Raw genomic sequence first — 27518 nt, 5'->3', positions numbered from 1 at the left:
CATTTATCAAATACAAACGCTCATCTCCAACTTAATTATAATATATTTCAATTTGTTTTTTAAAAAAACAAATCTTCTTGTTATATATATAAATTTATTGATGTGAGAACATTTTTGGAATATGTTCGGCAAAACTTATCCTTTTCATCATGCTACAAATATTTTTTGGGAACTGATGGAAAAAAGCATACTGCGTCACGGCCCGTGGCCTGGTGTATGACGTGATGAAATGATTCACTAATTTGTTCAAATGACCAAATTACTTTGACGTTTCTTTTATATTTTGCACTCTGTAGAAATCGATTTCCGACTCTCCCACAGCCGATTATCATCTAATTACACTGCAATGTTACTATAGCTTCTGTCATCCATACATATGTTCGCCAAGTAATCCAGAACATTTAAGTATCGACGCAGTGTCGTTAATTTCTTTAAAGAGACACGAAGAATATCAAATATAGCATTGCCCACGAGGAATCATATCGCCCTTTCGACATACAATCAACATAATTGATTCAAAAATAATGGAAACAAAGATTTTCTAAGGGGAATGAATCACCAATGATCCTCTACGAAATTAAGCAAGCATCCTTGATATTATTCAGGCCATGTACAGGTAAGGTACGAATTTACTGACTTACAGAAAATGTTGAATTACCACTCTACTACTTAAATATACACAACATTACAAGTTTTAAAACAAAAACACACTCCAGAAACAGCAAGCTTCCTAGACTCTATCTTGAGTTAACAGCATAAATCCACACGGTATGACCGATAATGGTGGGAGAGCACCTAAAGAATCCAACGAATTTACAAAAAGCATTAGCCTCAGAATTCCAAAGGACCCTTCAAAATTAGAACCATAACTCTCTAAACCTATTATGGCGCTGTCTTATTTGTCATATCCCTTAATCTCGATCATCTTCAACATTTACCTGAAACCAACTTCCGTGGAAAAAAATTATAGAGGTTCTATCTTCTCTATACCTCGCTTACCATTATTGTGTGCGTGAATTATCACCATGTCGATTCTTTAATGTCATCAATTCCTTCCTCTTTATCCTTGCCTCACTTGCTGCAATGGCATTCTTTAATTTTCTTGAAGCGGACATCAATGGTCGCCCTCGATTCTTCTCCAAGAAACCATGCCTAAAAGAATCCGCCCTCACGTTTCGGTTTGATGACAACTGGTTATGAGAGACAGAAGATGAACAAGTGTGACACTGGTGAACGCGTGAAGCCTCATCTTTTGGTTTAACCCCGGGATGAGATCTGGGGGTACCAACTTGAGTAAGAAAAGGAAGCAACAAAGGTACAGGTAACAAGACTAAGGGTGTTCCTGGTTCAGTGCTAATCCCTACTGGGCCATTTTGTCCTTGCTCTGAACAGGGTTTCTCCAAAGTAGGCATCATGCCATCAGGATTAGAAATGTATTGAGAACTGAAAATATCAGAAGATGGGACAACAGGGGGCCAGATAAAGGGAACAAAAGATGGGTGGTTATACAAGAAATATGGAGGGTTGGTGACAGTAGCTGCAGTAGATATGTCTGCACGGGATGAATTTGATTGATCTTCTCGCCTTTCTCCTGCTTCGGTGGTCTTTATTTTAGCCATCTGCAAAAGCAGAAACATGGTGATTTATGATAACAAATGTCAAGAATCGAGAAGGCAATGCATTCATCTTCCCATGATTTACCTCTGCTTTCAGAAATTCGTTTTTGTCTTTCAAATAATTATATTTCTTCATTACCAGCTCTTTTTCCTGCTCACAAGAATTATTAATGGCGACAAACTGCATTCAAGTATACTATTCAATGTGAAATATGATGAAAATTTAGTCAACTATGTTCCACGAGGACTGAACTAAGATTAAGAAAATGGCATGCACCTTCTTCAAACACATGTTCTCCTCCAACATATTAGCAGCTTTCCCCGTTAACTCCAGATACATGGTCTGGAAGTAAATTAAAATTATAGAACGTTTAATAGGAAAAAAAAAACTTAACAGTCAAACCATAGCAAAGAGACGTGACATTGTAAATGGCCATTTCCTGCCTTCTGAAGAACAGGATGCAAACTCAAAAAATATCAACCCTTTTTAACAATTGATTGATACAAATGTGTCCACTATAAGTTATAAGGGGGTAAAAAGGATGAATGGGCAATGCTAGTAATATTCATGTTTTCTTAAAAACCCAAGATCTGCAGTGTCAACAATAATGTCATTGCCTGAAAGGCAACCTGTTTTCTATGGTTCACTTTCTAATATCTGGGATCCATGAACCTGGCATCAATGGCAAAATTCTAAAAATTCCAGACCAAAATAAGTGCTTGACAGGCATAGCTGGAGGTCAATTTGAAACCAAGAAGTTAAAACAATCGAGTAATGGTCTCAAGTGTATAAAAGCTCACCCCTTTTCACCTACTTAGTCAATGTAGAACTTTATCTCAAATATGAACCGATCAAGCTGAACAAAACAAAACAATCCAAAACTCTCCAAATTAATTCGGTAAACATTACTTCCCCATGTTGACAATATAATATGAAACAGTAAGAATGTAGAGGGGAGACCAATTTCCCTACAAGGTAAAATTCGCTATTGAAAGCTTGCTAGTGTAAATAAATCCTTCAAAATACACTGCATTGGCTCAAGTATGTACTTATGCAATGCATAACTCTTACAACAAATAATGTTACAATCCCCTATTTTGCCTATTTAAGTTGACTTCTAATATTAACAATATATAGTATTATGTTATTATGTAGACAGAAAACATGCGTCAATCACCAAATGATGGGACATGAAATTGGATAGGAAATCTGAAGTTGATTCTTTTATGCCTCAGTTGCTGTTTGCCACACCTCTTTCCTTCACAAAACTCCATTTGAAGGCTCAAATTAAAAGTAAATTCATCTGTCTCTTTCTTCCAATGTATAAACCTCCTTTTCCTTCTTTTCCTTATTACAACCACATTCAAATTGAATTTAAGATGCTTATCGTATAAAATGTAAAAGCATTTTTGTATTGAAACAGAAGCCAGGTAGATTCATCATATTTACCATGATTACGAATCTCAATGCACATTAATAAAAGTCTGTCAAACATAAATGAAACGTACTTGTCTGCGTCTAATTGTCCGTCTAGCGGACTCTCTATTTGCTAGAACACGGCTAAGCTTCTGTGCTTCCTTCTCAGCCTAAATCGCAGATAATTAATTGACAAAGAACACCACCACCAGATCGATGAAGAAGTTATCCAAGTTTATGTACCTCTGTCAAATTTTGCCTCAGAGTTCTGCAAACTTTTGACCGGCCACTTTTACAACATGTTTGACCGACTGCAGCCTCAACACTTTTTGTATTGTTCATGGGAGCGGCAACTGTGGCAGACGTATTACTGGATAACTGTTGAACATCTATTCCTTGGTCCTGATACACGCAGAAAAAAGTGTTCTGAGAACAAGGTTTTTGCCATAAACCGCAGGGTAGGCTGAATGCTGGACGCAATTTCCATGCTTACAAATATATGTTAGAAATACACATAGGCCCAAAAAATACAAAGCCTCGTCACCACTCTGAATGTTAAAATAACTACCTCAAATTTGTTCTGGCATGTAATTGCCAATGTAACAAGCATGCTAAGATGGACCATCTCTACTGTCGAGTAAATTTTTTATGGTAATTTACGGAATTTAAGATTCCATTTTGCGCACAAGTTGGAATTCCATTGCTCCAGTCATATTCAATTTCTGGCATCATATGCATGAATTTTTTATCACATCAGCTTTTCTCAGAAAGTAAGGTTCTTACTTTATAACACCAGCTCGTTAGAAGGAAAAAGGAATCATATTAAATATTGCAAGAGGATAACTAGTCGCTTCAACTCCAACCCCACCAAAAAAAAAGGAAGGACTAGAAAGAATATGAAGAAAATAAACTAAAAACAAGAGAATATTTTCCCTTCCTCTTTATAAAATTATCTTATCTTTCTAACAAAATATTCGGTCGCTTTTATCCTTTCTATCTAGGGGTCAAAGCGAAATGCCACTTACCTTAAGTAACGGCAAAAAAATTTACCCCAAACATGAAATTTTACTCACAATTCATCAATTCAAAAGTGCAACCCATACAAATTCCAAACCTAACCCTATTGTCAAGATCCTTTCTTTGGGTTGGATAAATCTGTATAATCCACAGTAAAACCCAACCCGATACTTGGAAAAATAAGTATCTTTGAGCAAGATGAAAATTCCAACTATGATTGACGACCAAAAGAACTGAATGCTGATCTACAAACACAGCCCTCTTGAAAACCAGAGGTACTTCCCACGATCAAGTACGAAATATTAGGCATAAAATTCGACACACTTAAAAAAAACCTGAGATTCGGACAAGATTTGCTGAGTGGGCCGCCGTTCGCCCTCACCGTGGACGGCGGAGTAGCTGGACAGCCCTGCCAGAGCTTCCGCGGCTTCCAGCTCGAACGTCAGCATCCGGCCGTCCTCCACCTCCCCAAGCGCCTCCTTCCCCCTTCCCACAAATTCCATAACCCAAATGGGAATCTCCTCACCTCTCTTGTTCTCTCTCTGGTTCTCCAGATTCTAAGCAGCTGACACTAGGCCTAGATAGTTGATATGAACCTTAGCAAGGCAAAAAAAAAAAAAAGTAAGGAATAGAAAACAAAGGAGCGGTGGTTGATGGACACGTGGTATGCCAATTCACGGTGGATACTATCTCTCGATTCCATGCGTTTCGATCTGCCACGTGTCAGTGCATCACGTGACGTGTGAGATTGGATAGATTAAATTTTAGTTATTAGTAATAAAAAGAATTGGTGCAAATGCGGATAGACGTTAGTGTAATTCCCAAGAACAAAAGCTGCTTCCCAACATTTGACTACACAGTGCAAGCGTGGGAAAATAACTAAATAAGGACCTTGGATATTCGCATAGACTGAACATTATTTATATGTAAAATTTCTTCACAACTTAAATGTAGATTAAAAATTTTATATTTTGATCATTAGTTTTACGAACAGAAAAAGAAGTTCGGAAAAACTCAAAAACCATAAATACATATTTATTTATAATTTTTAATATCTTTCGATGTCTCTGTTTTACGTGCAAAGACGTGAAATATATCTCACTAATCATTGGATTATTTGCAGTAAACGCAGTAAAAATAAAAGACGTCTTATACTAAACAGTCTTAGCTGAACAAATCAATGTTCATAACGAATTGATCACCGCGGTACATAGAAATACAGAGAAAATAAGCCGTTGACTTTCACCCATACAAAAAATCATTCATATTTTACTAGCAAAGATTAGACCTTCTGTGGCTAGTTGATCCAAGCTGTCGACTGAAGGCTGGACACGCGCAACTCTAGCAATCGCCTTGTTTTCTTCAGGAGTGCCACTCTCTAAAAATGCACCAATTACTTTTCCATCTTTGATCCAATAGGATCCAAACTTGTGAGTGGGGGAGGTTGGGTTGTTGTCACCAAAGAGCACAGTGTCGCCCACATTGTCGCCGTAGAACTGCCATGAAAGGTCGAATGCACGGGAATAGAAATACGGGAGGTAGTCATATTCGTCAATTGATTTTCCTTGCTCATCAGCGAAAATTGACTGCATAATAACATGTGAGTTTGGACTAGGTTAAAAACTCTGAGTTGCATTGTTAATTAAAAAAAAGGCATGATTATGAACATACGACAATACAACATACCTTTACAGCATGTTCAGCAGATTTACGAGAGTGGTCAACGTGTTCGACTCTTCTGATGTCATTATACAGTTTCATGGGGAAAGTAGCAACATCACCCACAGCATATACACCGAGAGCACTCGTTTTGAAGAAACCATCAGTCTACAGACAAAAGGTTAGACTATGTTCAAACTAAAGTCTCAGTTTCAACGATACAATACAACACAAAATGCTGGTGAAGATCATTATAAGCTCGGTGAGAGGCGATCTTTCATCAGTTCTGTTCTAGAAACTGGAGCTATGCTGCACTTTAAGTTTCCTACTACGCATGGAGAGGATAAAATTTTTATGCGCTGTTTTCTCATGAAGGGAATTTCAAAACTGATGTGAATACCTTGTTGGTTATTAAAATTATTACAGAATTTTCAAAACAGGGGGAAATATTTCTTTCCAGATTGTTGCAATCCTAAATATCTATGCTATTTATTAAAGATGCGTCATTTACGACTAATGTCTAACTAAAGTGATTGTTTTATCTGCTTAAAAATAAAATATAATAAAATCAAAGCTCAATAACAATATTTTAAAAAAATACCACTAAATATATAGAAGTTTAATATATTTAATTAGATTTATATTAACATTGAATGCGTGCAAAAAGACAGTGGTATATATAATGAATATGTTCCAAGAAAAACTCATTCTCACAAAATTTTAGGGTCTGAAACCTTCTTGGAGCTACTTGTTACATATAGTGTTCCATTAAACCCACAAATCTCTACAGAAGCCTTAATAAAACATCAATTTCAAAGATAAACTAATCAAGTAAGAAAGCATATCAAAACGCTGGCAAGAAAGTAAGGTTTCCTTTACTGAGAAAATTAAAGTTTGAAACTTCTCACCTTAATTCCACCCTTTTCCTCCTCAACCTGGCCCTTGAATAAGGATGTAAGTGGCCTTCCACCTACGCCAACAACAACAATATCAGCATCCAGCACCCTGCCATCCTTAAGTTTTACATCTGTAACCTGAAAGATGAGGAAAGAATTTACAGTCTCTTGATATTTGAAATTTAGTCAAGATCACTGGTCTCGCGATGGTGGAGTTTTATACTCGAGAGAATTTACCTCCCCAGTTTCATTGGTGCCAAATCCCACAGCAACTGTGCCCTTGATGATATTGACTCCCTTGTTAGCATAGTAATCTTCATAAAAAGCAGCTATACCAGCAGTGAATAACCTAGGCACTGTAAAATCATGTTTTAGAGTCAGTGGTAGCTGATCGTATATGTATTTAGTTGGATGCCTTCATGCCAACAATTATTTAAACTACTTAAAAAATGGAACCAAAAGCAAAGTAAACTTACTACACCAGGGTTCTGGGTAAACCATAGTGACATCAATATTATTGATTCTCAGAGCAGCGCTTAGCTCCAGACCTATGTATCCTCCGCCAACAATCACCGCCTTTCCATTTTTCTTTTCTTTGATTGCTTCAACAAGTTTATCAGCATCATCAATTTCTCTCAGATACAAAATGTTCTTGGCATCAGCCCCTTGCACACCAAAGTCAGTCAAGCGAAGAACCTGAATGAAAGGAACTGAAAAAGTCTGAACCGCGGCCAATGACATGAAATCAGACCAAAAAGATTATCCACGAGAATAATTCTCAAGGAAAGATGCCTAACAGTTGATCCGGTTGCTATAACAAGAGTTTGATACTTGAAAATATCATCAGCAGCACTGATGAGCGTATTTGATGCAAGATCTGCTTTAGTTATCTCTGTGCTAAGAATCAAAGATATCCCTGACAAGATTCAGAGAGACGCTTGTGTGAATGGTGCATAAGTTGACAAATGATGTACAGCATTTACTGTAAAGAAATGTGATACAGAAGAAGGTATCACCTTTCTCAGTGTACCATTCAGGAAGGAGCCTCTCTCCTCCACTTCCAACACAGACATGAAAACCTGGAAGTCTAGCGGTTCCTGAAGGGGAAAAAAAGCTGAATAAAATCAGCTATATATATGATGAGACTGCAGATACTTGGATTGGAAGAAAGGGAAAGCTTGGTCGTGTGAACATCAAACCGCTAAGAAACGTGAAAAATAACGATTGTTGTTTATCATGAAAGACATCAATATATTTTAATTATGAGAATCATGTATTGGAGAAGTAACATACTGTTAAAGTTCAATTCTTTAGTGCACAGGAGTGACATGACAATATTCTTACTCATGGTATCCCATTTGTACAGGTCTATAAGGACATATTCTCCTCCCAGTACGCGAGCTAAAGAGCAACCAGGTATATTTTGATACCTGGGGCTTGGTTATTGACAGGAAAACTGAACATAAATCAACCTACCCTCAGGAAATAGGTATGCCTTGCTAAGTGCTGGACGTTCATAAGGAGCCACCTGAAACAATCATTTATTATGTGTTTTGATGTTCAGTATAAGGAAACAAATTAGGAGCCACCTGAAACAATCATTAGTACATTTGACACTCAGTACAAAGAACAACTCATTTTCGTACATGGCAGTCTTCAAAGTACATAAAAAATCATACAGAAAAACTTTAGGCAAGAGTAGATGAGAAGCGCATTTCAACATTGGCCAATAAAGCATTGCTTGAATCAAAATCCAAAAGTAAGTTAGAAATATTTCCCATTGCCAAGAATCTGGTAACAAATAAAATTCTTGAAGTTTACTACTGCTGAGTTTATCATCACAGGCAGGCAAAGAGAAGATAAAAATCTAGTACGGTCAACTTACATGGAAATCCATCTAAACATGCGAAAATAAAAAAGGAGTATGATGTTCAAATAGTTAAGAAGGATGTCAGAAACAAAAAAGTACAGAACTGGGAAACCGCATCCAAGATATACAAAAGTAAACTTTTTACTCTCTAAATAAATTATGGAAAATGAAAAAACCAAGTAAAAACCTAACACATATCTTATCTACCAAGTTCAACATTTGGCAGCATAAGGTAGCCAATTTTGTCACACCATGTTCAAGGTCATCGAGGGATAACCAGCAAGTCCCGGCTCATATAATTAAACTCATACCTCCTCTTTGGAAATGATAGCCAATTCACCAGGTTGCACACCCTGCTTGGCGAATTCCCTGGCAGCATATCCCTGAAAGCATGAAGAAAGTTCAATCCGTCGGATCTTTACAAACACGACCAATATACTCTATTATAAAAATACACAATTTTTGGGCCTAGTTAGATTGGTGTGGTGGCATTTTAATTGGTGCAATCAAAAATAAAAGGTCAATACACAACGATTGTAGTCATTTAACTTCTTTATGCCAAACGAAGTAATTATTTAGACCACCACAATTCTCTACAAGCAAAGACTTCTCCCTTAAGTATAAAACCGCGACATTAAGCAGCAACCGAGAAAACAAAAAAAGCCTCTGCGGGTAAATATTTATATAAATTCCAGTAAATCTGCTGACAAAACAGTTGATGAAATTACAGTAAAAGAATTGCTTCCTCTTTCCAATTGAATTCATCTGAAAAAAAAAAAAGAATTAACAAACAATCTCATGCCCACGTGATAAAACATTTACACACGACACATCATCAATAACGCTAAGCTACGGAAAAAATATATACAAGGAATGAACGCTCACAGCTGAAACACCACCGCCGAGGATCACGTACTTGAACGACTTCTCGGCCATAGAATCGAATCGAATCAAATTCAACTGATCGGTCGGTCGTCTGTACTCTGTAGGATAAAAAGTCACAGGAGCTGGAGTAGATTCACGGGGTTGGTGAGGGACCGAGATAACGAAAAATATTATTCAGATGGGATGAAATGGACGATTGTGATTTGACGATAGACACGCTGTTGAAGTCAATTATGTGCATACACGTGTCGTCATACTGGGCCCCGAAACTGCCAAAATTAATCTTTAATTTTGGGCTTTTGGAAACAAATCCATATCAAGGATGTGAAGGCCTCGGTTTCTTAATAACAGTTCGGATCATTTCTATTTATTTTACATTCTGTTTTATATATAATATGAAATAAAATATAAATAATATTTGTCTCAGAGTAAATGCGTAATCTTTTGTTTGTTTCGTTATATGAATTTTGTTTCTTGTCTCTGCTTATTATAAACAAATTATGCTTTTTTCAATAAAAATTAAATATGTGTTAACTCAGGGTTAAACATATATTTGTTGGAAATAAAAACATGTTTTGTTTCGAATAAATAGTTTTAAAAAAGCATCGTTTTTTTTTTACTGCAGATATTAAAGTGTGCATTGACAAGTGCTATTTTATTATGTGTACTAGTAATCAAGCATACACGATGCATGTGTAGTGACAGTGGCGGAGCCAGGTTTTCATTTGTACCTGGGCTAAAATTTTCTAAACCATGATTGAGTTAATATTGACAAATGGAGCCCCGGACTATTGAAAAATAAGACAAAATTTTATGTATAAAAAGTATCGAAAAAAAACAAGTCACCCGGGCGGCAATGTGTAGCTCCGCTCGTGTGTAGTGATACACTAATAATGTCTTTTCTGGTAAAATAGACGAATGAATATGATTAAAGTTCCTAGCATTAGCAAGTTAGGGAAAAATGAGAATAAAAGAAACAGAGACTGTATGGAATGGAAGTCGATGAATTTTGAAGTCAAGGAGAAATTACAAATGTTCGTGGGATAAAATTTGAAATATGATATCATTTTTACATTTTTGTCCATAGATTGTTATTTAACAATAATTATTTTCAATATTATTTATGGAATTCGATATTGGTGTAACCAAGTCAGATCAAAATAGTTTAGATGACATTTTAAACTTTGTTTATAGTAAAGATATATTCAATTTTTCAAAATTAAATAAAATAAATTTATGATACATTTCAAAGTTATTATAATGGAGGTATATTATATATAAATGTTAAACTATAAATATAATTAATTAAATCTTATAATTAATAATATGTGCACGGTCATGATATTCATGAGACGTGTCACATTTATAAAAAAAATTGATGAATTAGCTAACAAAAATAATAAAAATATAATATCATGAAATAAAAATGATGAAACATTTGTTAAAAGAATTAAAGGGTGGAAAGAGTTATTAGTTGGTATGAGTGGGGATTTCCATTCCCTATATTATGGGATTTATAAAAATGCGCATTCCCATTGGAATAGTAATTAAATTAAAGGAATTGTCATTCCTTTTAACAATTATTTTAAATTAAACATGATTATAATAATGATCATGAATAATCAAAGATAATAATAATAAATATACCAACAATAATAATGATAATAACTATCAGTACTTTACCTAAAGCAATAATTAATTATCGCCTTCTGGAAAACACTTTTTTCTTAAATAACTTTGACATCTTAACATTAATTTTTATGAAAAATATTTTTTTAAAAAAAAACTCTTTAAAATTTTTGTTTATTTAAAACACACTCTTAATTTACACAAAAACTTGTGTGAGACGGTCTTACGGGTCGTATTTTGTGAGACAGATCTCTTATTTGGGTCATCCATGAAAAAGTATCACTTTTTATGCTAAGAGTATTACTTTTTATTGTGAATATCGGTAGGATTGATCCGTCTCACAGATAAAAATTCGTGAGACCGTCTCACAAAAGACCTAGTCTTTAATTTATGTCTAAAAATACTAACAAACTGTTTTATATGGTCGATAACGGCTGAACAAGTGTTTTACACGTTCAATAAATTAAGTTATTGTATAGATAGAAGGAAATATTCACGCTCGAAGATCTTCGCCATTCCTTAGTCTCCTTTTTATGTATTTGGCTTATCTTTACTATATATCATCTTTAATATCTTTATTATCATGATTATAATATATAAATAACTTAGAGAAACTATATTTTATAAGTTTAATGGATGTCCAAATTTACTCTTATCTTCATTCTTCCAATATTTTTAATAATTAAGATGTAAAAAATAAATTGTATGTCCACTCAAAAACTTCTCACGTTCTCTTCTCGCTATCTCATTATCCTAACATGAAAACAAAAATTATAATTAAATTCAAATTTTGAAAATAACATCTAGATCAAATACATATACATATAAAATAAATGTGCTTCGTGTAGTAATATAATACAACAACGAAGCCTCTTGTTCTATCAATAAATGTTATGCATGTGCAAACGGAAAGAGACACGAAACATCATGCACGTACAAATATCGTTTTCAATGCGTTTATATCACTCACCCAGATATTTTATAATTAAATATATCCAGTTGTTTGAACCACAATTAGTTTATTTAATAACTTTATAAATATGTGAATTGGGTCCAGCCAACTTCTCAGTTGTTGGTGAGTTGGTTTCTTGTTCTATATTCTTTAATCACATTATTATTATTATTATTATTATTATTATTATTATTTCTCATTTTTTCATGTCACACCAATCCCTCAACTAATACAACAAATACTTCGGATTCGTAGTCGTTTTACGAAAATTGTTAACTTGATTTGCTATTGGAGACTCTTCTAATACTTTAAATAATTTTAAATAATCAATCTTTCTCTAAGTGAGACAAGGGTGTCGCATTTCAAATTGGAAAATTAATATTTATAAATTTTTTGAGCTAAAATTGGATGGGATATGTACTTTGAACTTTAATTTGAATGCGACATTTCAAATTAATAAATATTATGTTTATAGATATTGATTTTTTTTTTAAAAAAATGATGAGTTGCTACTCTATCCTAATCTAAAGTTCCAGGAGTTGGACATTTATACATAATTATTTAAAATTATAATACAATATAATATAATGTAATAATAATTTATATCTTAAAAATATAAAGATAATATTTTATTTTTATAAATTTATAATAAAATTGGCGAAGATTAAACTCAGCCGCAGCTAGCTAGGGTGGGGATGTCCATGCATGATCCATAATAATGAACAGTGAATATATATGGTGAGTAGTGAGTACCATTATTAAGACCTAATAGTAAACCTACCTTCTTCATTCACAATCCATTATACAGATCTACCAACGCAACCCGTAAATCAATCGACAATCAAGATCGGCCGCGCCACCTCCCGAGGCCACTCTCGTGATCAATCGTGCATCATATACCTCTACTTTGTCCAGGAAAATGTGTTCCGATTTTTTTTTGGAGATAGATCAAGGGAGAAAGATTTCCAAGGAAAGGAGAGTGGTGACTTACGAGGAGTGCCAGAAGAATCACGCGGCGAGAATAGGCAAGTACGCCGTGGACGGCTGCTGCGAGTTCATGCCGACGGGAGGAGAAGGGAGCCGCTCGGCTTTCAGGTGCGCTGCATGCGGCTGTCACCGGAATTTTCACAAGAAGGTGGTGCACGATGTGGGGATAAACTATGATTCTTGGTTCAAATCCTCCATTACCAAATGACGGTATTCATAAATATGCGATTGTATGATCACGTGACCTGATTAATTATTTTTTTGTTTTATTTTCCCTTTTGATTAATTTTTTTTTATTTTCCTTTTCGATTTTTATTGCTTTGTGGGTTTTATTCGAAATTATAAATTTAGGATTTTCATTGTATTTTGATCTTTTCTGTAATTTAATTTTTTTCGAGTTACCAAAGTTTCATTGTTGAAATCGATCTCCTTCGAGAAGCTTTCAAGATAGTGTCGGATCGATTGATTTCCATGTGTAATTGTTTTCTAAGTACTAATTACGGTCAAATAATTAAGTTTGTAAATAAAATACCCTTCACTATAATACATAATCATTGTGCATTGTTTTCGGAAAAATAAATTTTTTAAAAATAAAATTGTAGTAGAAAAATAATGAACAAATTTAAATATACATAGTACTTTTAATAAGCAAAAGTATTTGTTTTCTACAAACATGGAAATTAAACTATAATTTGTATTTGTGAATTGAGACAATAATATAAAAATTATAGTTTCGATGCTCATAGAAATATTATTTGATTCAAACTTAAATGTTATTGAATTCAAACAAGCTTGAATTGAGGGAGCAAAATGATTTGGCGAAAAAAAATTAAAAAAATTGACTTTTTCTTTACAAAAAAAAAATTGTTATTAAAACGAAGAAATTCTTAAATTGACCATAAACATTTGACTATCTTGATTTTTCACGATTTTATTTTATAGCACCTAAAATTTTCCTTGCACCAAAAAAAATGCAAAAATAAAAATAAATGTCAACATCGGTATATTTTGGCAAAAAATATTATGCGGTATGAACTAGATTATTTTTTTTTTTTCGAAAAGAGATAATAGAGTGTTATATAAGAAGAATGTGAATGTGTCGATGAACAAAACTATAACCAAGCTGTATTTTTCTTCTTGATTCTCCTTCTCCTTTAGTATTTTAAGCTTCAAATATTACGTTTAATCCCGCTGTTCATAGAATAATACAATAAAAAAAACCGTTTATTATTTGTTCAATGGTTGATTGCTGACTAATTATATTTTGGGAAAACGATAGTTTTGTTTCTGTAACTTAAGTATATATTTTTTATTTTTGGTACAATCTTATATGTCCACTAATTTGTATTTCTTTTAGTTATATTTCATTGGAGTATGGATATCACATCGGATACGTACATTAACAATGTAAGTCGCTATTCTAGCAATTTTCGGTCGCACGTTATTATTTTCCAACGCCACGTCAACATTCAAAAAAAAAATTAGAATATAAAGATTTTAAATTGACAAATAACATGACAAAAATAGAAAACGTGCAAATTATATGACTAAAAATGTAATTTGTTATTATATTTTGGATTCATATTTTACATACTCAAATTTAAAGTAAATATTTTAAAAGTTTAAGATAATTCTCAGTCATTTTTTGACGCGAATTGATCCGTAATGCAATAGTATTAATTATTAAAATTAAATAAAAATTACATTTTATTTTCCACGACAATTTCCCAAAAAACCTTCATCGGCCCACAGTTATAGTTTTGAATTTTCCAACATTTACATTAATAGTTTACCAAATATTTTGTACTTCGTTGCTGGAAATAAAGCGTCATGTTTCTTCGTTTATTGAAACTGGTTTCGCGACAACTAAGGAGGATAGAAATGGAAGCACTTGTAATAAATATTAAATAAACTCATTCGATATTTTTTTTAATATCGTCTTTACCATTAAAAACTACAAATCAAATCAAAGCATCTCGATTTTTTGTATAGAAAATATTATAGAAATTGTAACAAATAGCCCAAGTCAAAAATGTATTTTTAAAAGTAGCATCTCTATTAAATATTACCGAATATAGTCTTTTACAATCTAATAATCCTAAAATACCCTTTTTATTCTTTTTTCCCATATCAAAAAATCTCTGTAACTTAATGAAAGAAGCTTCACTTTTCAAAATGATTTTTTAAATAAATAATTGATGATATTAATAAATCTATATGAATACAAATAAAAGAAATGTATACTATTAATGATCATGAGAATTCGGTTAAAATAATAATATTTACGGTTTACCACCACCATCATTATTGATAATCACCATTATTATTTTTTATTAGTTTATTCGGTTTGTGGTGATTCTCATTTTTATTAATTTATTTGGAATCGATTATTCTTATTTTTATTATTATTTTTTCCTTTGAAAAAATTACTGGAAAAACAAAGAATGATTTCGAAAACTTTAGTTCACGCGAAAGATTCACATTTTCAAAGTAAGAATGATATTTACTTTTTTTAAAAAAAAACCTACAATTATATACTAATTTACACAAAAAATTTATAATTTATTAAAGTTTTCTTTTCATGTAAATTAGATATAGAATACATAAATTTAAATATGAAAAAAAATACAAATAACACATAAGTGAAACAAAAAAATTACCTAATAAAATATGTACTGCTTCTATAATTATATAATTATATTAACTCAATTTCATGTATTTGTGTGTTATTAATATTAAATAATAGGCTAAAGGATAAATTTAGAACATAACCAAATGCTAGTTTTGTAAAATAACTCAACGTGAGGCTAAATTTCATTATAGGTATTTACATGAGATCTTTTTAAAGAATGCCTCAAAATATTATGACATTGAATTTTACTATTATTTTATGCGTATAATTCAGTTCATATCTCAAAATCATTGTTTTACATTTAATTTATATACGTACAAAAAATACTAAACAATCATAATTAGGTTAAAACACTGTCTGAGGTTAACCGTACAAATACTACTTAAAAAGTAATCCGTAATAACCAATGGTTTAAAACCTATTTAAGACTAAAGTGACAAAAACTTGTGTGAGACGGTCTCAACAAGTCGTATTTTGTGAGACAGATCTCTTATTCGGGTCATTCATGAAAAAATATTACTTTTTATGCTAAGAGTATTACATTTTATTGTGAATATCAGTAGGATTGACTCGTTTCATAAATAAAGGTTCGTGAGATCGTCTCACAAAAAAACCTATTTTATTAAAGTTTTAAATTTGAGACGAAATATATGCTCTGAGACCTGATTAATTATATTTAGCATGTAATAAAGTAAACCCAGCTGGTCATACATCTTATGGGTTCAGGCTCCAATTAAACGGATCCACTCCACCTGCTGTTCGTTGGATCAGTCCACGTTGACCGTCACCGTTCGAATTATTTTTCATTTAAGTCCATTAAAAGCTAATTTACGTAAGTTGTCACGTTATCTCCTAGCTAGCTAGGCATTCTATTCACATCATTCAATTTGGGATGGGATTATATATCATTGAATTTTGTCCCAAAACTTTTTTGATCTCAACCGATAAGCTGCAAATCTTATACTTACTATATGTTACAATAAGAATACTTATAAAAAAATTATCAACTAGATGTGTACACAATGCCGGAAAACATGAATAAGAATGTATGAACAAATGTAATACAACATTATGTCGATATCAAGAGATTTCTTTTTTGATCCTGCTGTAAAAACAACATAGTGCTATTTCAAAAGAAGATGCACTATGTCTCATGTTTGAGACGAGCCATTTGATCTGAGACTCAATTATAACAAATTTTTTGTCTTCTGAAAAAGAGATTCATTTTTCAAATATTAAATTTTCTTTTGAATAACTCCGTTTTTAGTCACGATAAGTTATATGTAATTGTATCTAGAGCTACGTATCTCAATGATAATTTTTTTTATATGTGATTGTTATCACAATAAGAAAAATTCAACAACAAACGTTGTATTCAAAGAAGTTTATCAAAATTTGTAAATTAGTTCATAATTGTAAGATCTATAATCAATTTATTTTATTTTATTCAAATGATTGTTTTCAAATATTCATATTTATTAATATTAATAATAATTAATTATATGAAACAACACATCGTTTATCGCAAAAATAATATCTTATATATCGTACTAATGAATACTAGTTGAACAAACAAAAAAATAAAAATCAAGACGTTTAGTAATCATCCGATACCAATGTCCGAAACGAAGTATTATTTTCGTGACTCCATTATAACGATAAATCCGCCTAAAAAAAAAGAGTTTCGTTTAACCAATCACGAGTGAAAAATTTCTAATTGCATTTCTTATTTTAAAAAGTTCCCCGCCACCGAGCTGCGCTGCTCTCGCGCCGTCAACTCCGCTCTCATGTCTCCACTTCATCTCCTCCACTCGATGCTTTGAAGTAAACTGTATGTTCTTTATTCAATTAATCATCTCCTGCAATTTTATTCGCCTAATTTTTACGCGGTCGCTGAATTTTCCTTTTTAGGCCATGTCATTGCTAGGGTTTTGTACAATCATTGCATTTTTAGTTGTTCTGGACGAATGATCGTGTTTCATTAGCTGTTTGAAGTCGACGATTTTTTTTAAAAATATCGTTTACTGTTACGTTTTAGGTATTGGCAATAATAGGCTTCAGCCGGGGAAACTCTGCTAACGCGGAATGGCTGAATCTTCGAGGTGAAGCATGAAAAGAAGCACCGTACATGTTTTTTTGTTTACCGTCTCTGAAATAGCATGTATCATAATTCAGAACTTGATCAAGTCTTCTAAGTAAGCAAAAAATAATAATATTGTTTTTAAGTGAATTTCAGGGAAGATAAGAGTAACATGCTTCGGATATTAGTGGCCACGGATTGTCATCTTGGTTATATGGAGAAGGATGAAATCCGGAGGCATGATTCCTTTCAGGCATTTGAGGAAATTTGCTCAATCGCTGAGCAAAAAGAGGTTTATATATTCTAACTTAACAGTGTTCTCACATTTTTCTATACAGCTAGTACTAAAACATATCAATCAAACTTTATAGGAGGCATTCCCTTGTGCCCAGATGGTTCTGTAGCACTGCTTGATACTTATGTTGATATTATTTGTTAGTTCTTCAAATATTCTTTTTCCAAATCCATCATGCAAGAGTTTCAAAATCCTGAAAGCCATAACCTGCTACTATTTGTTCTTTTTTTTTTTTGGCCCTTTTTCTTCTTCTTCTTCTTCTTCTTCTTCTTCTCTCCAATACTCGTGCTTGTAGTCTACAAACTTTTATTTACATATGCATCGATTGAGATTTCTTATTTGTTTTTTAGGTAGATCTCATACTTCTTGGCGGCGATCTTTTTCATGAGAACAAGCCTTCACGGTCTACCTTAGTGAAAGCCATTGAAATCCTCCGTCGTCACTGTCTCAATGATCGTCCAGTTCAGTTTCAAGTCGTCAGTGACCAGACTGTGAATTTCGCAAATTCGTAAACTTCTACACGTTTCATTCAATTTTCTACAAGCAAAAGTGTGAACTTTTTGTTTTCCACCTTTTTTGACTAAGATTGATAATTGATGCCATGCATTTTCAGGTTCAAGACTTCAATGGTACCATTATTTGTATCTCGTTGTCTACAAATCTTAATCTATAATTAACAACCTTACAAAAATCGAATTTGATAGAAATACTTGTAGACTTGGGTCACACTAACACTAATTTTGAAAGTATCTGTTAATTAAGAACTTTGTAGACTTTGTCCGCACTTTCATATTTCAAACATGTTACTTCAATTGTTCTAGGTGATGTCATCACTCAATTCGTAATTTTGCTATGTTCTCTATATGTAGCTTCGGCCATGTAAACTACGAAGATCCTCATTTCAATGTTGGATTGCCCGTGTTCAGCATTCATGGAAACCACGATGATCCTGCTGGAGTGGTATGGATTCTATGGTAAATTCATCGCATGTTTCTCTCTTCAAAATCATGTTTTATGGATGCATAATATAGCAAATTTCTCGATTAAGTTATTTGAATCTGAAATCCTTACCTCTGAGTCAGAACAAATATTGTAACTGGAACATAAAAGTTTCAGTTGAATTAATGATATTTTTGGACCTTTTTTCATGCCAACGAGGAAGTATTATCCGATAGTTTCTTTTCATTGAGAAATTTTTATCGGATTCTATCCAAATCTATCATTCTCTGAATTTCGTTCTTGACTTTACTGTGACCATATTGAATATTGATGTGGTGTAATTTTGGCATCTGAACTCTGATGATGATATTGGTGAAATTTTTCTGATCCACATGAGTTTATTTTCCTTCTCTCTCTTTTATACACTTTTTATGCGGCAATATGAGAAAATTATGCTATATCTCAGACATTTTTTTTCTGGGCATCCTTGTCTGCTATTGTCTCCAGGACAATCTTTCTGCCGTCGATATTCTTTCGGCGTGTAATCTTGTGAACTATTTTGGAAAAATGGTTCTCGAAGGTTCTGGTGTTGGGCAGATCACTCTTTGTCCTATTCTTATGAGAAAGGTATGGGCCACAATACCTTGTGTGAAAACTGGTTCGGTTGTATTTGCAACTAGTAAATTTCTGTCGTATGGCTTCTATGTCATGAATTTTAGGGTTCAACATCCGTAGCTCTTTATGGCCTAGGGAATATCAGAGATGAACGACTTAATCGAATGTTTCAGGTATCTTTTCTATGATTCTATGTATTTTTAGTTAGTGTCTTAACTGACAACTAGGTTCTCTAATTATGATTCTTTTATGTGCATTAGACACCTCATGCTGTGCAATGGATGAGACCTGAAGCTCAAGAAAGTTGTCAGATTTCGGACTGGTTCAACATGCTTGTACTTCATCAAAATAGGTACCAGTGGAAGCTTATGTTTTATTGGAATTGTACTAATATGGAACAGAATTGAATTGACTCAAACATGTAATCGGGCTATAACATATTGAGTTTAATATTTCAGTAGTTTGTTTAAGTAATAACTTACGGCTTTTGCTCTCAGAGTGAAAGCAAATCCTAAAAATGCTATAAACGAGCACTTTCTGCCTCGATTTTTGGACTTCATTGTATGGGGACATGAGCATGAATGCCTCGTTGATCCTCAGGTTCTGAACTCTTAAGGCATTTTCATTGGTTTTACCTGTTGCTACTTGGTTAAAGAATCCGATTGAGTGTTTTTGATGACAGGAAGTCCCGGGCATGGGTTTCCACATTACTCAACCTGGTTCATCTGTAGCAACTTCGCTCATTGACGGTGAATCAAAACCAAAGCATGTCCTCCTTCTAGAGGTTAAGGTAGTTATTGACCTGAGTTTTTTCGTCTCATTAAATATTTTTGCATGTGCTTGCTTTTATATTCCCTACTTTTGTTTTTTTTATTTTTTTTATTTTTTCAGTTTTGATTTTGTAAATTTGATTTCATTACCAGGGGAATCAATATCGACCAACCAAGATACCTCTCAATTCAGTGAGGCCTTTTGAATATACAGAGGTAGAGACATTTTTATGTGTTCCACAAGTGGATGAATTTCCATTGAGGTACTCAATTATTAACATACAGGTAGTATTAAAGGATGAACCCGATATTAATGCGAACGATCAGAATTCTATCCTAGAATATTTGGATAACGTGGTAAGGGTTCACATTTGTACATGTTCTTTTTATCCTATCGGATAAACAAAATCAGACAAGTTACCTCTTCTGCATTTGTTGCATTGTTGGTTCGTCGATACCATGCTACCTTTTTCAGGGAGGCCTTTTTATTATTTTGAGATTGTTTTATTTCTGCAGGTCAGGAATCTGATCGATAAATCTAGTCAAAAGGCTATCAACAAAGCAGAGCTCAAGCTTCCTTTAGTTAGAGTAAAGGTGAAATATTATATTCTTTTTGGATTTTTTGGCCTTTTCCGCATGGTCCATCCTTTCCTAATTGTTGGTCTGGACAACATTTGTATTTTTACAAACCTTTCTTGTGATTGTGTAGGTAGACTACTCTGGGTTCATGACGATAAACCCACAAAGATTTGGTCAAAAATATGTCGGGAAGGTGTGTATAACATTTAGCCAACCCACCACACACCCAAAATGTTCCATGAATGATGAATTGTATGGCTTTTCTACGATATATAGGTTGCAAATCCTCAAGATATCCTTATATTTTCCAAAGCATCAAGAAGAGGTCGAGCTGAAGGTAAATGATATGTCTCATTAAACTCTTTGATGTTTTCATTTTTATTCAGCTGCAAGGCTGTTTTCTAGTTTCCTTATGGAAAATTTGTTCTCATATTGCAGCATAACATTTACTAATTCCTAAAGAAAGATTGTTTCTCATAAAAACACCCCTAGTGAAAATTATATCATTCAATTTGCTCAAAGCTCTTTGTTTTTTTATCCCCTTGAATTGAGCTTGATAGATCGCAAAGGTTCATTGCTTTGACCATTTGCCTATGAGAAGTGTCACTACATGAATTAAGCATGTTTGTCAATATGTTATACTCAATCTTTTTATCAAATTCAATTATTAAGTTAAAAAGTAGATTCAGATTGTTCATCCGCTTCAATAACACAAAAAACCACCAATGGTGACCACTTCCAATGATCCCTTCGTTCGGTCAATATGCTGCTTGTATATGCCACAAATCGGCTGTTGAAGCTAACATAGAATTCTCTATTGAAGTTACATAAAAGACATGACTGGTTTTTGTGATTGATGACATGATTGATTGGTTGGGAGGGAGATAAGAGGAATTGGATGAATAAAGAGATTCAGAAAAAATTTTCAGTGAATAGACAAGAGCTCTGATATCATGTAGAGTGTAGAAATCTGATTCTCTTAATTGTGTTTTGAAAAATTTAGACACTTCGGTTATATGGACATTTGTCATCTAAAAAAAGTAGCAAAATATCCTAACCAAATATACAACTCAACCCGGTTTGCCATTTTAAATTAATTTTTGACAAGAGCTGGAAAATCTAGTTTTTCCTTTTGATTTATACCCGCCTTTTTCTTTTTAACTATTTTGATGAACGGTAACTATGTCATGCTGTGCCCTAGATAAAATTGATGATTCTGAACGGCTTCGACCAGAAGAGCTGAATCAACAGAACATTGAAGCCTTAGTTGCCGAGAGTAATCTGGTAATAGATTGAATCTTATCTCTTCTTTTTCTTTTTCTTTTTATACTTTCGAATCAAATCCTCAGTTGGATCCAGAACATTGAAACCAAATTTGATCCAATGATTACTGTCATAAGTTTTTATACTTGAAAAGGGTTTTTTAAAAATTAAGATTAAGAATATGGCTCGGCTCCAACACCATTTGTGGTTTATTTCCATTCGCTCCCATTTAATACAATGACAGTAAATATATTACTCTTGGTGTTTATGTTATGTGCTTTTTGTGGTCTTTTATCTGGACCCATTTTCACCATATAATTTTTCAGAAAATGGAGATACTCCCTGTCAGTGACTTGGACGTTGCATTACACAATTTTGTCAACAAAGACGATAAAATGGCCTTTTATTCCTGTTTGCAATATAACCTTGAAGAAACTCGCGTAAGTGCTGTATCTTTATTCTCAATTTGTCTGGTGACATTCCTGCTTGTTGTACAGTAGTACAATTATTATCATTTCCATCAATTTTGGTTGTTTGATTAGTAGTTGTTTTAATCGCAAAAATTAACCAATGATGTAAAATTTTGCCTTTGACAGAATAGAATTGCCGGGGATTCGGATATTCAAAAGTTTGAAGAGGAAGACATAATTGTCAAAGTTGGAGAATGTTTAGAGGCAAGAATATTATTTACTTATCCCCTTACATTTTTCTTGTCAGCTCTTGGTTCCAGCAATTCTTATCACCACGTCCTTGAATTTGTATCCCTCTCTGAAAATGTGCGCAAGCACATATGTAATATAATCGAAGCCCACATGATAGAGCATAGGCCGGTAAACTCTTGTTTAGAGTATAATATAGGTTCTTTTATTTTTCCACACACTACTCTCCCTCCATTGTGCTATTACAAATGTTATGACACCTTTCGAATTGTAAATTATCTCTAGTTGAACTGGGTCCTTCTCATTTGGACACAATTATTTGCAGGAACGTGTGAAAGAAAGAGCCTCAAAAACAGTAGGCCAACAACAGTTCACATTTAGCGGCCAATCGTCTGAGGTATGCTTATATCCTATTGCCTAGTGCGAAATAAGATTCTTATAAGATGTAGGCTTGGCTATCTATTTATATTTTGTTACTTGGTTGATTCCATCAGAACATTACAAACACAAAGAGTAATGTAGGACGTGAAGCTTCCTTCAGCGATGATGAGGATGCCACTCTATTTACTGGCACAAAGTCTACCAGGAAAGGAAAGAAAGATCTGTCACAAACTTTTAGGACCTCTCACGACTCATCAGAAGCTGGTAAAACTATTGCCAGAGGAAGGGGAAGAGGTAGAGGTAGAGGCAGGGCTTCCAGTACGTTAAAGCAAACAACATTAGACGCAGCCCTGAGTTTACGTCCTTCACGAAGGTCAGTTTTATGTTCTAGAGTCTAGAGGCTACCTTTTGATTTGTTCTGTTTTAATCATGAAAATGCTTTCAACTTTTCATTTCTGTGAGGAATTTCTACATGATATTTATTTCCCTAGACCTGCATCAACTGTTGCATCAGCTTCAGTTCAGAGTTTGGCTGATGATGAGGACATCGTGGACTCAGATTCAAATGACGAAACTGAGAAATTTGACTCAAAAGATATTGATGGTAGTTCGGTATGGACAAACTCTCAAGTTATTTCTCTAACTGTAAGTTTTTTTGCTTTTACTTTTTGTTTGATCCTGGGTCATAATTTGTATGTTTGAAGGATGACGCTCTACCTCTCCAAGGCAAGGGAAGAAAAAGATCTGCTTCAAGGGGAAGGGGTAGAGGATCTGCCACAGCCTCTAAGAGGGGAAGAAAATCAGACAGCTCTTCTGCTTCTCTTCAAAGATTGCTTACTAGTAGAGACGACGACGAGGACGACGAGGAAATAGTGAAGAAACTTAGTACACCTCAACCTCGGGTAATTGATATATGCTACTTTGAATGGAACACTCGTGTTTCTCGATTTCTTTGCTCGTGTTTCTGTACTATGGTTTACAAGTCGGAAAAATGGAAACTAGAGTTATTCCAAGTATGACATGCCCGCGTTCCTCTGCCCTCTTAGATATGTGTTTTAGATCTCACAAGTGCAATTGAATCTTTGGATCTTAATTTGCTTATTTTTGCTTGACAAAAGGATTAGTCGCCAAACACCCAAGGATCAGTGTTGTCTCGTAAATAAGGAACTCAAACAAAAATATGTAATTAGCTTTGATTGTTAATTAACTAAGATCATGCTTGAATTGATGAATTTCATTTGGAGGGAAGAGAGATTTGATTTCGGAAAATATTTTTAGGATGAATTTCAAATTAGACTTATCTCACTGTTGAAATTGCACGAGTTCGATATGGAGTTTATTTTGATTTTCACTTTATATTTTATTCATCAAAACAAGAAAAGAAATTTGAAATTCATCATTTCAAATCATCCAAGCACAACTTGAGAAAGAGTTCAACCGGTGATGACTCAAAAGAAACAAGTGCGCTAAATCTTTGGTTTTTGGGAAACCTGGCAACCCGAAATGGAATCCCACGAGTCATTTTTCTGATTTTTTCCAACATGTATATGTGGATCATATAGAAAATTATAAATTTAAGCTTCCGGAGTTTTATTATTGTTGCTATAACTTTTTAATTTTATTTTTTTTGTTTGTGTAGGTGACAAGAAACTATGGTGCTTTAAGAAGGTAGCCAACTTCCCTGAGATATCCCAGATGGACGCAACGACATGAATCCATGCGAGTCGAGAACCATTACAATGAGCTGGCGTAGCTTTAATGTGATATTGGTGTAAATGATCGTGGTTCAAAAGTCAAATGGCACTCTTCCTATATATCTATTGCAACAATTACTGTTGTGTGTATTACTTGGAATTTTTTTGGAGGTTATCGCTACTCTTTTTTGTATGATGACCAAAGCATGACTCGCTGATTCTGGTATCTAATTACTTTATATAGTTTAATTTATATACATAAGATGTGAGGACTGTGACTGTCATTATCTGAGTTAGTATCGTCATTTCCCGTGACGGAATTTGGCATTAATGTATTAGATTTAAAAGTAAATTCGAAGGATCTCATATTGACGATTAAATTTTAAAACAATTTTATATTTTCATCCAAACAATTTACGAGGTAAAAATTGTTGGATTATATTTGGATGTATGAATTTGAAGTTAAAAATTTCAAGTTTATAACAACAAATTTATTATTTTGTTTGGATAAATTTATTTTAAATTTTGACTAATTATTTTTTAAATTATTGCGATGATTTTCAAATTTATTTTATTATAGAGATGTTTTAGAATAGTTTGAATATTTTTTTAAATTTAAATTATTTAATCCGAACACAACCAAGGTAAATGTGTGTACGTACACTATTTAAACCATATTTAATTTACGCAAAAGGGGGCCATATTATTCAACTTGGGTGGGCAAATATATCCGAATTGAACCCGCATATATTAACCTGCAAGCTATACCACGTCCTCTTTCAGGTCTGAGTGGTGGTTAATCGGGTAATCGCGTCGGTCGCTGGAGGCCTACGGTGGACAGCCCGTACCTTTGGAATAGCTCAATATCAGGTAGACATCATCAGCTACAATCATTAAAGATTAATTATTTTACCATGAATTATGAGGTTCGAGGTTGATGCAGCGTTTAAATTGCTGTTTTTCGTTGTATTTCAAAAAGGAATTTAGTTTTTTTTTTTGGAAGTAATCTAGCGTTGAATTGTATGAACAAGTTTTCTTCAGATTTTAGAAGATTTAAACCTATGTAAATTGTAAACTCCCAAATAGCGGCCAGTAGTCCAACCCTAGAAAAGTTTCGGATTTCGTGTGTAATTTACCTGAGCGAAAAGTGGTTCTCAAGTACCGTGGGTGTGCGAAAATGGATATCTAACCATGTGGTACTTCTATTCATTCTTTCAACAGAATTTTTGATTTTTTTTGTTAATGGTTCTGGCAGAGGAAATCATGCCGAAGGTTAAGACGAACAGGGTGAAGTACCCAGAGGGTTGGGAGTTGATTGAACCTACTCTACGCGAACTGCAGGCAAAAATGAGAGAAGGTTTTTTTTATACGAATCTTACTCGAGTTTTTCCCTCTACAGATTCGTTGTTTCCCAATTTTGTATGCGTTGCATATCGCGGGTGGTTTTTTTCCCTGGAAGCAATACTTTTGCGCATACTCATAGTGCTTTCATTTCCTTTTCTTATCATCTTTTCTTCTTCAGCGGAGAATGATCCACATGATGGTAAAAGAAAATGTGAAGCCTTGTGGCCTATATTTAAAATTGCCCACCAGAAGAGTCGATACATATTTGACCTTTATATCAGGAGGAAAGAAATTTCAAAGGAATTGTATGAGTTCTGCTTGGATCAAGGATATGCTGATCGTAATCTAATTGCAAAGTGGAAAAAGGTTAGCTGATCAAGTCTGAATTTTCTGTATTCTTCCTCGAAATTTTCTCAAATTTATACATGTCTTGGCCGTCGCCATGTGCTCAAAATATGCTGTAGATCTATTTTTGCGCACTGAATTTTACTATGGTCCCAAACACCACATTTGTAGGCGTGTGGAACCTACTCTAGATTGACACTGTTGAATAATCAGTTTAAATTCCTGACATTTTCAAACGCCTAACTCTTGTGTTTTCAGTTTTTATGTTAATAATAGCCCTTGAATGAACTATATCTGCTTTCCCATACTGCATTACTCATTGTTGCTCTGTGAATCGCAGCCCGGCTATGAAAGGCTTTGTTGTTTGAAGTGTATCCAACCCCGTGATCATAACTTTCAAACTACGTGTGTCTGCCGAGTCCCAAAGCATTTACGAGAGGAGAAGGTTATAGAATGTGCGCATTGTGGCTGTAGGGGGTGCGCAAGTGGAGATTAAAGCTGATGGATAAAATCAAACTGCATTTAAGCTGTAATGCTGTTAAACTAATGTGAGAGAGTTGGGAGAGTTTATCTCTGGTATTTAGGATTGTGTTTTGTGTACTCTGTTATGCGCGTCTGATTATTAAAAACTTTCAAGACCTGAATCGACTTTCGCCTACATTGCTATTGCGCTCTGATCAACACGGCATTTCACTTCGAGAGAGCTGCAACAGTTTCACCAACTTCCTTGTTGGAAAAATCATTATCTACAGAAATAGTCTTCTAAATGTGGCTTTCATAATTTTTGCATACAATAAGAAAAGATATCTGACACTTAGTTTGCTTTTGCATTCTGAAACTTATCATCTCAGTAGCAGCAGAAAACCAACGCAAACAACATAACGTTACTTCCTACTTGCCAATCTATGTAGTAACGGCCTTAGGCTACCTAATTCTTATAGAATTAGGGTTGAACATGGAATACAACCTCGGTGTATTTTAGAACAGTAATTGT

General features: G+C 33.8%; 4 protein-coding genes across 16 annotated transcripts; 2 read left to right on the top strand and 2 right to left on the bottom strand.

Annotated features, from left to right (window-relative positions):
- Positions 1-447: 447 nt before the first annotated feature.
- LOC140959012 (uncharacterized) lies at positions 448-4659 on the bottom strand. 8 transcript variants are annotated; one of them, XR_012171868.1, is made up of 8 exons: positions 4386-4659; positions 3277-3435; positions 3126-3203; positions 1894-1959; positions 1702-1797; positions 1000-1619; positions 880-938; positions 448-795 (listed from the first exon to the last, which is right to left on the bottom strand). XR_012171868.1 is itself a non-coding variant. In XM_073416695.1 (7 exons), the coding sequence occupies exons 1-6, from the start codon at positions 4551-4553 to the stop codon at positions 1002-1004; spliced, it is 1185 nt and encodes a 394-aa protein (XP_073272796.1). In that variant the 5' UTR covers positions 4554-4659; the 3' UTR covers positions 448-938; positions 1000-1001. The 8 variants fall into 8 exon arrangements, 6 of the variants coding, with proteins under 6 accessions (XP_073272796.1, XP_073272797.1, XP_073272794.1 ...); XR_012171867.1 differs by having other exon boundaries at positions 880-1619; XM_073416695.1 differs by having other exon boundaries at positions 448-938.
- A 523-nt stretch (positions 4660-5182) lies between these two features.
- Positions 5183-9537, bottom strand: LOC140959666 (monodehydroascorbate reductase). The gene is made up of 10 exons (XM_073417611.1): positions 9361-9537; positions 8787-8858; positions 8082-8133; positions 7622-7702; positions 7403-7521; positions 7082-7301; positions 6843-6961; positions 6618-6743; positions 5737-5877; positions 5183-5636 (listed from the first exon to the last, which is right to left on the bottom strand). The coding sequence occupies exons 1-10, from the start codon at positions 9409-9411 to the stop codon at positions 5313-5315; spliced, it is 1305 nt and encodes a 434-aa protein (XP_073273712.1). The 5' UTR covers positions 9412-9537; the 3' UTR covers positions 5183-5312.
- A 7696-nt stretch (positions 9538-17233) lies between these two features.
- LOC140959725 (double-strand break repair protein MRE11) lies at positions 17234-25124 on the top strand. Of its 6 annotated transcripts, none has more exons than XM_073417712.1 (23): positions 17236-17391; positions 17615-17662; positions 17797-17932; positions 18286-18443; positions 18805-18895; positions 19382-19501; positions 19594-19662; positions 19750-19841; positions 19987-20089; positions 20172-20279; positions 20413-20475; positions 20545-20616; positions 20776-20853; positions 20969-21031; positions 21115-21175; positions 22040-22122; positions 22428-22541; positions 22698-22775; positions 23086-23157; positions 23255-23514; positions 23633-23753; positions 23846-24043; positions 24781-25123. In XM_073417712.1, exons 2-23 carry the CDS (start codon positions 17646-17648, stop codon positions 24811-24813), a joined length of 2190 nt encoding a protein of 729 aa, XP_073273813.1. In that variant the 5' UTR covers positions 17236-17391; positions 17615-17645; the 3' UTR covers positions 24814-25123. The 6 variants fall into 6 exon arrangements, 5 of the variants coding, with proteins under 5 accessions (XP_073273816.1, XP_073273814.1, XP_073273813.1 ...); XM_073417711.1 differs by having other exon boundaries at positions 17599-17662; XR_012172055.1 differs by lacking the exon at positions 24781-25123 and having other exon boundaries at positions 17235-17391; positions 17599-17662; positions 23656-23753; positions 23846-24028.
- Positions 25125-25536: 412 nt separating this feature from the next.
- Positions 25537-27168, top strand: LOC140959674 (protein BUD31 homolog 2). Its single transcript, XM_073417620.1, has 4 exons — positions 25537-25705; positions 26091-26192; positions 26358-26545; positions 26865-27168. The coding sequence occupies exons 2-4, from the start codon at positions 26099-26101 to the stop codon at positions 27018-27020; spliced, it is 438 nt and encodes a 145-aa protein (XP_073273721.1). The 5' UTR covers positions 25537-25705; positions 26091-26098; the 3' UTR covers positions 27021-27168.
- The last annotated feature ends 350 nt before the right edge of the window (positions 27169-27518 follow it).

Source organism: Primulina huaijiensis, chromosome 15, assembly GCF_012295235.1.
Source record: "Primulina huaijiensis isolate GDHJ02 chromosome 15, ASM1229523v2, whole genome shotgun sequence".
Classification (NCBI taxonomy): Eukaryota; Viridiplantae; Streptophyta; class Magnoliopsida; order Lamiales; family Gesneriaceae; genus Primulina; species Primulina huaijiensis.
Note: the sequence above shows the minus strand (reverse complement) of the source record. Positions and strands in the feature narration are given on the sequence as shown.

What these genes read in the sequence shown, in the direction of transcription:
- LOC140959012 (XM_073416693.1), bottom strand. Translation starts at nt 4,553, where the DNA reads ATGGAATTTGTGGGAAGGGGGAAGGAGGCGCTTGGGGAGGTGGAGGAC. An exon ending in AAATCTTGTCCGAATCTCAG is followed by an intron (nt 3,436 to 4,385) that starts GTTTTTTTTAAG and finishes TGCGTGTATCAG; the next exon opens with GACCAAGGAATAGATGTTCA. An exon ending in AGAACATGTGTTTGAAGAAG is followed by an intron (nt 1,798 to 1,893) that starts GTGCATGCCATT and finishes ACTTGAATGCAG; the next exon opens with TTTGTCGCCATTAATAATTC.
- LOC140959666 (XM_073417611.1), bottom strand. Translation starts at nt 9,411, where the DNA reads ATGGCCGAGAAGTCGTTCAAGTACGTGATCCTCGGCGGTGGTGTTTCA. An exon ending in TCGGCGGTGGTGTTTCAGCT is followed by an intron (nt 8,859 to 9,360) that starts GTGAGCGTTCAT and finishes TCATGCTTTCAG; the next exon opens with GGATATGCTGCCAGGGAATT. An exon ending in GGCATACCTATTTCCTGAGG is followed by an intron (nt 7,703 to 8,081) that starts GTAGGTTGATTT and finishes TTTCCCCTTCAG; the next exon opens with GAACCGCTAGACTTCCAGGT.
- LOC140959725 (XM_073417712.1), top strand. An exon ending in ACGATGATCCTGCTGGAGTG is followed by an intron (nt 18,896 to 19,381) that starts GTATGGATTCTA and finishes TATTGTCTCCAG; the next exon opens with GACAATCTTTCTGCCGTCGA. An exon ending in AAGAAGAGGTCGAGCTGAAG is followed by an intron (nt 21,176 to 22,039) that starts GTAAATGATATG and finishes GCTGTGCCCTAG; the next exon opens with ATAAAATTGATGATTCTGAA.
- LOC140959674 (XM_073417620.1), top strand. Translation starts at nt 26,099, where the DNA reads ATGCCGAAGGTTAAGACGAACAGGGTGAAGTACCCAGAGGGTTGGGAG. An exon ending in GCAGGCAAAAATGAGAGAAG is followed by an intron (nt 26,193 to 26,357) that starts GTTTTTTTTATA and finishes TTTCTTCTTCAG; the next exon opens with CGGAGAATGATCCACATGAT. An exon ending in TAATTGCAAAGTGGAAAAAG is followed by an intron (nt 26,546 to 26,864) that starts GTTAGCTGATCA and finishes TGTGAATCGCAG; the next exon opens with CCCGGCTATGAAAGGCTTTG.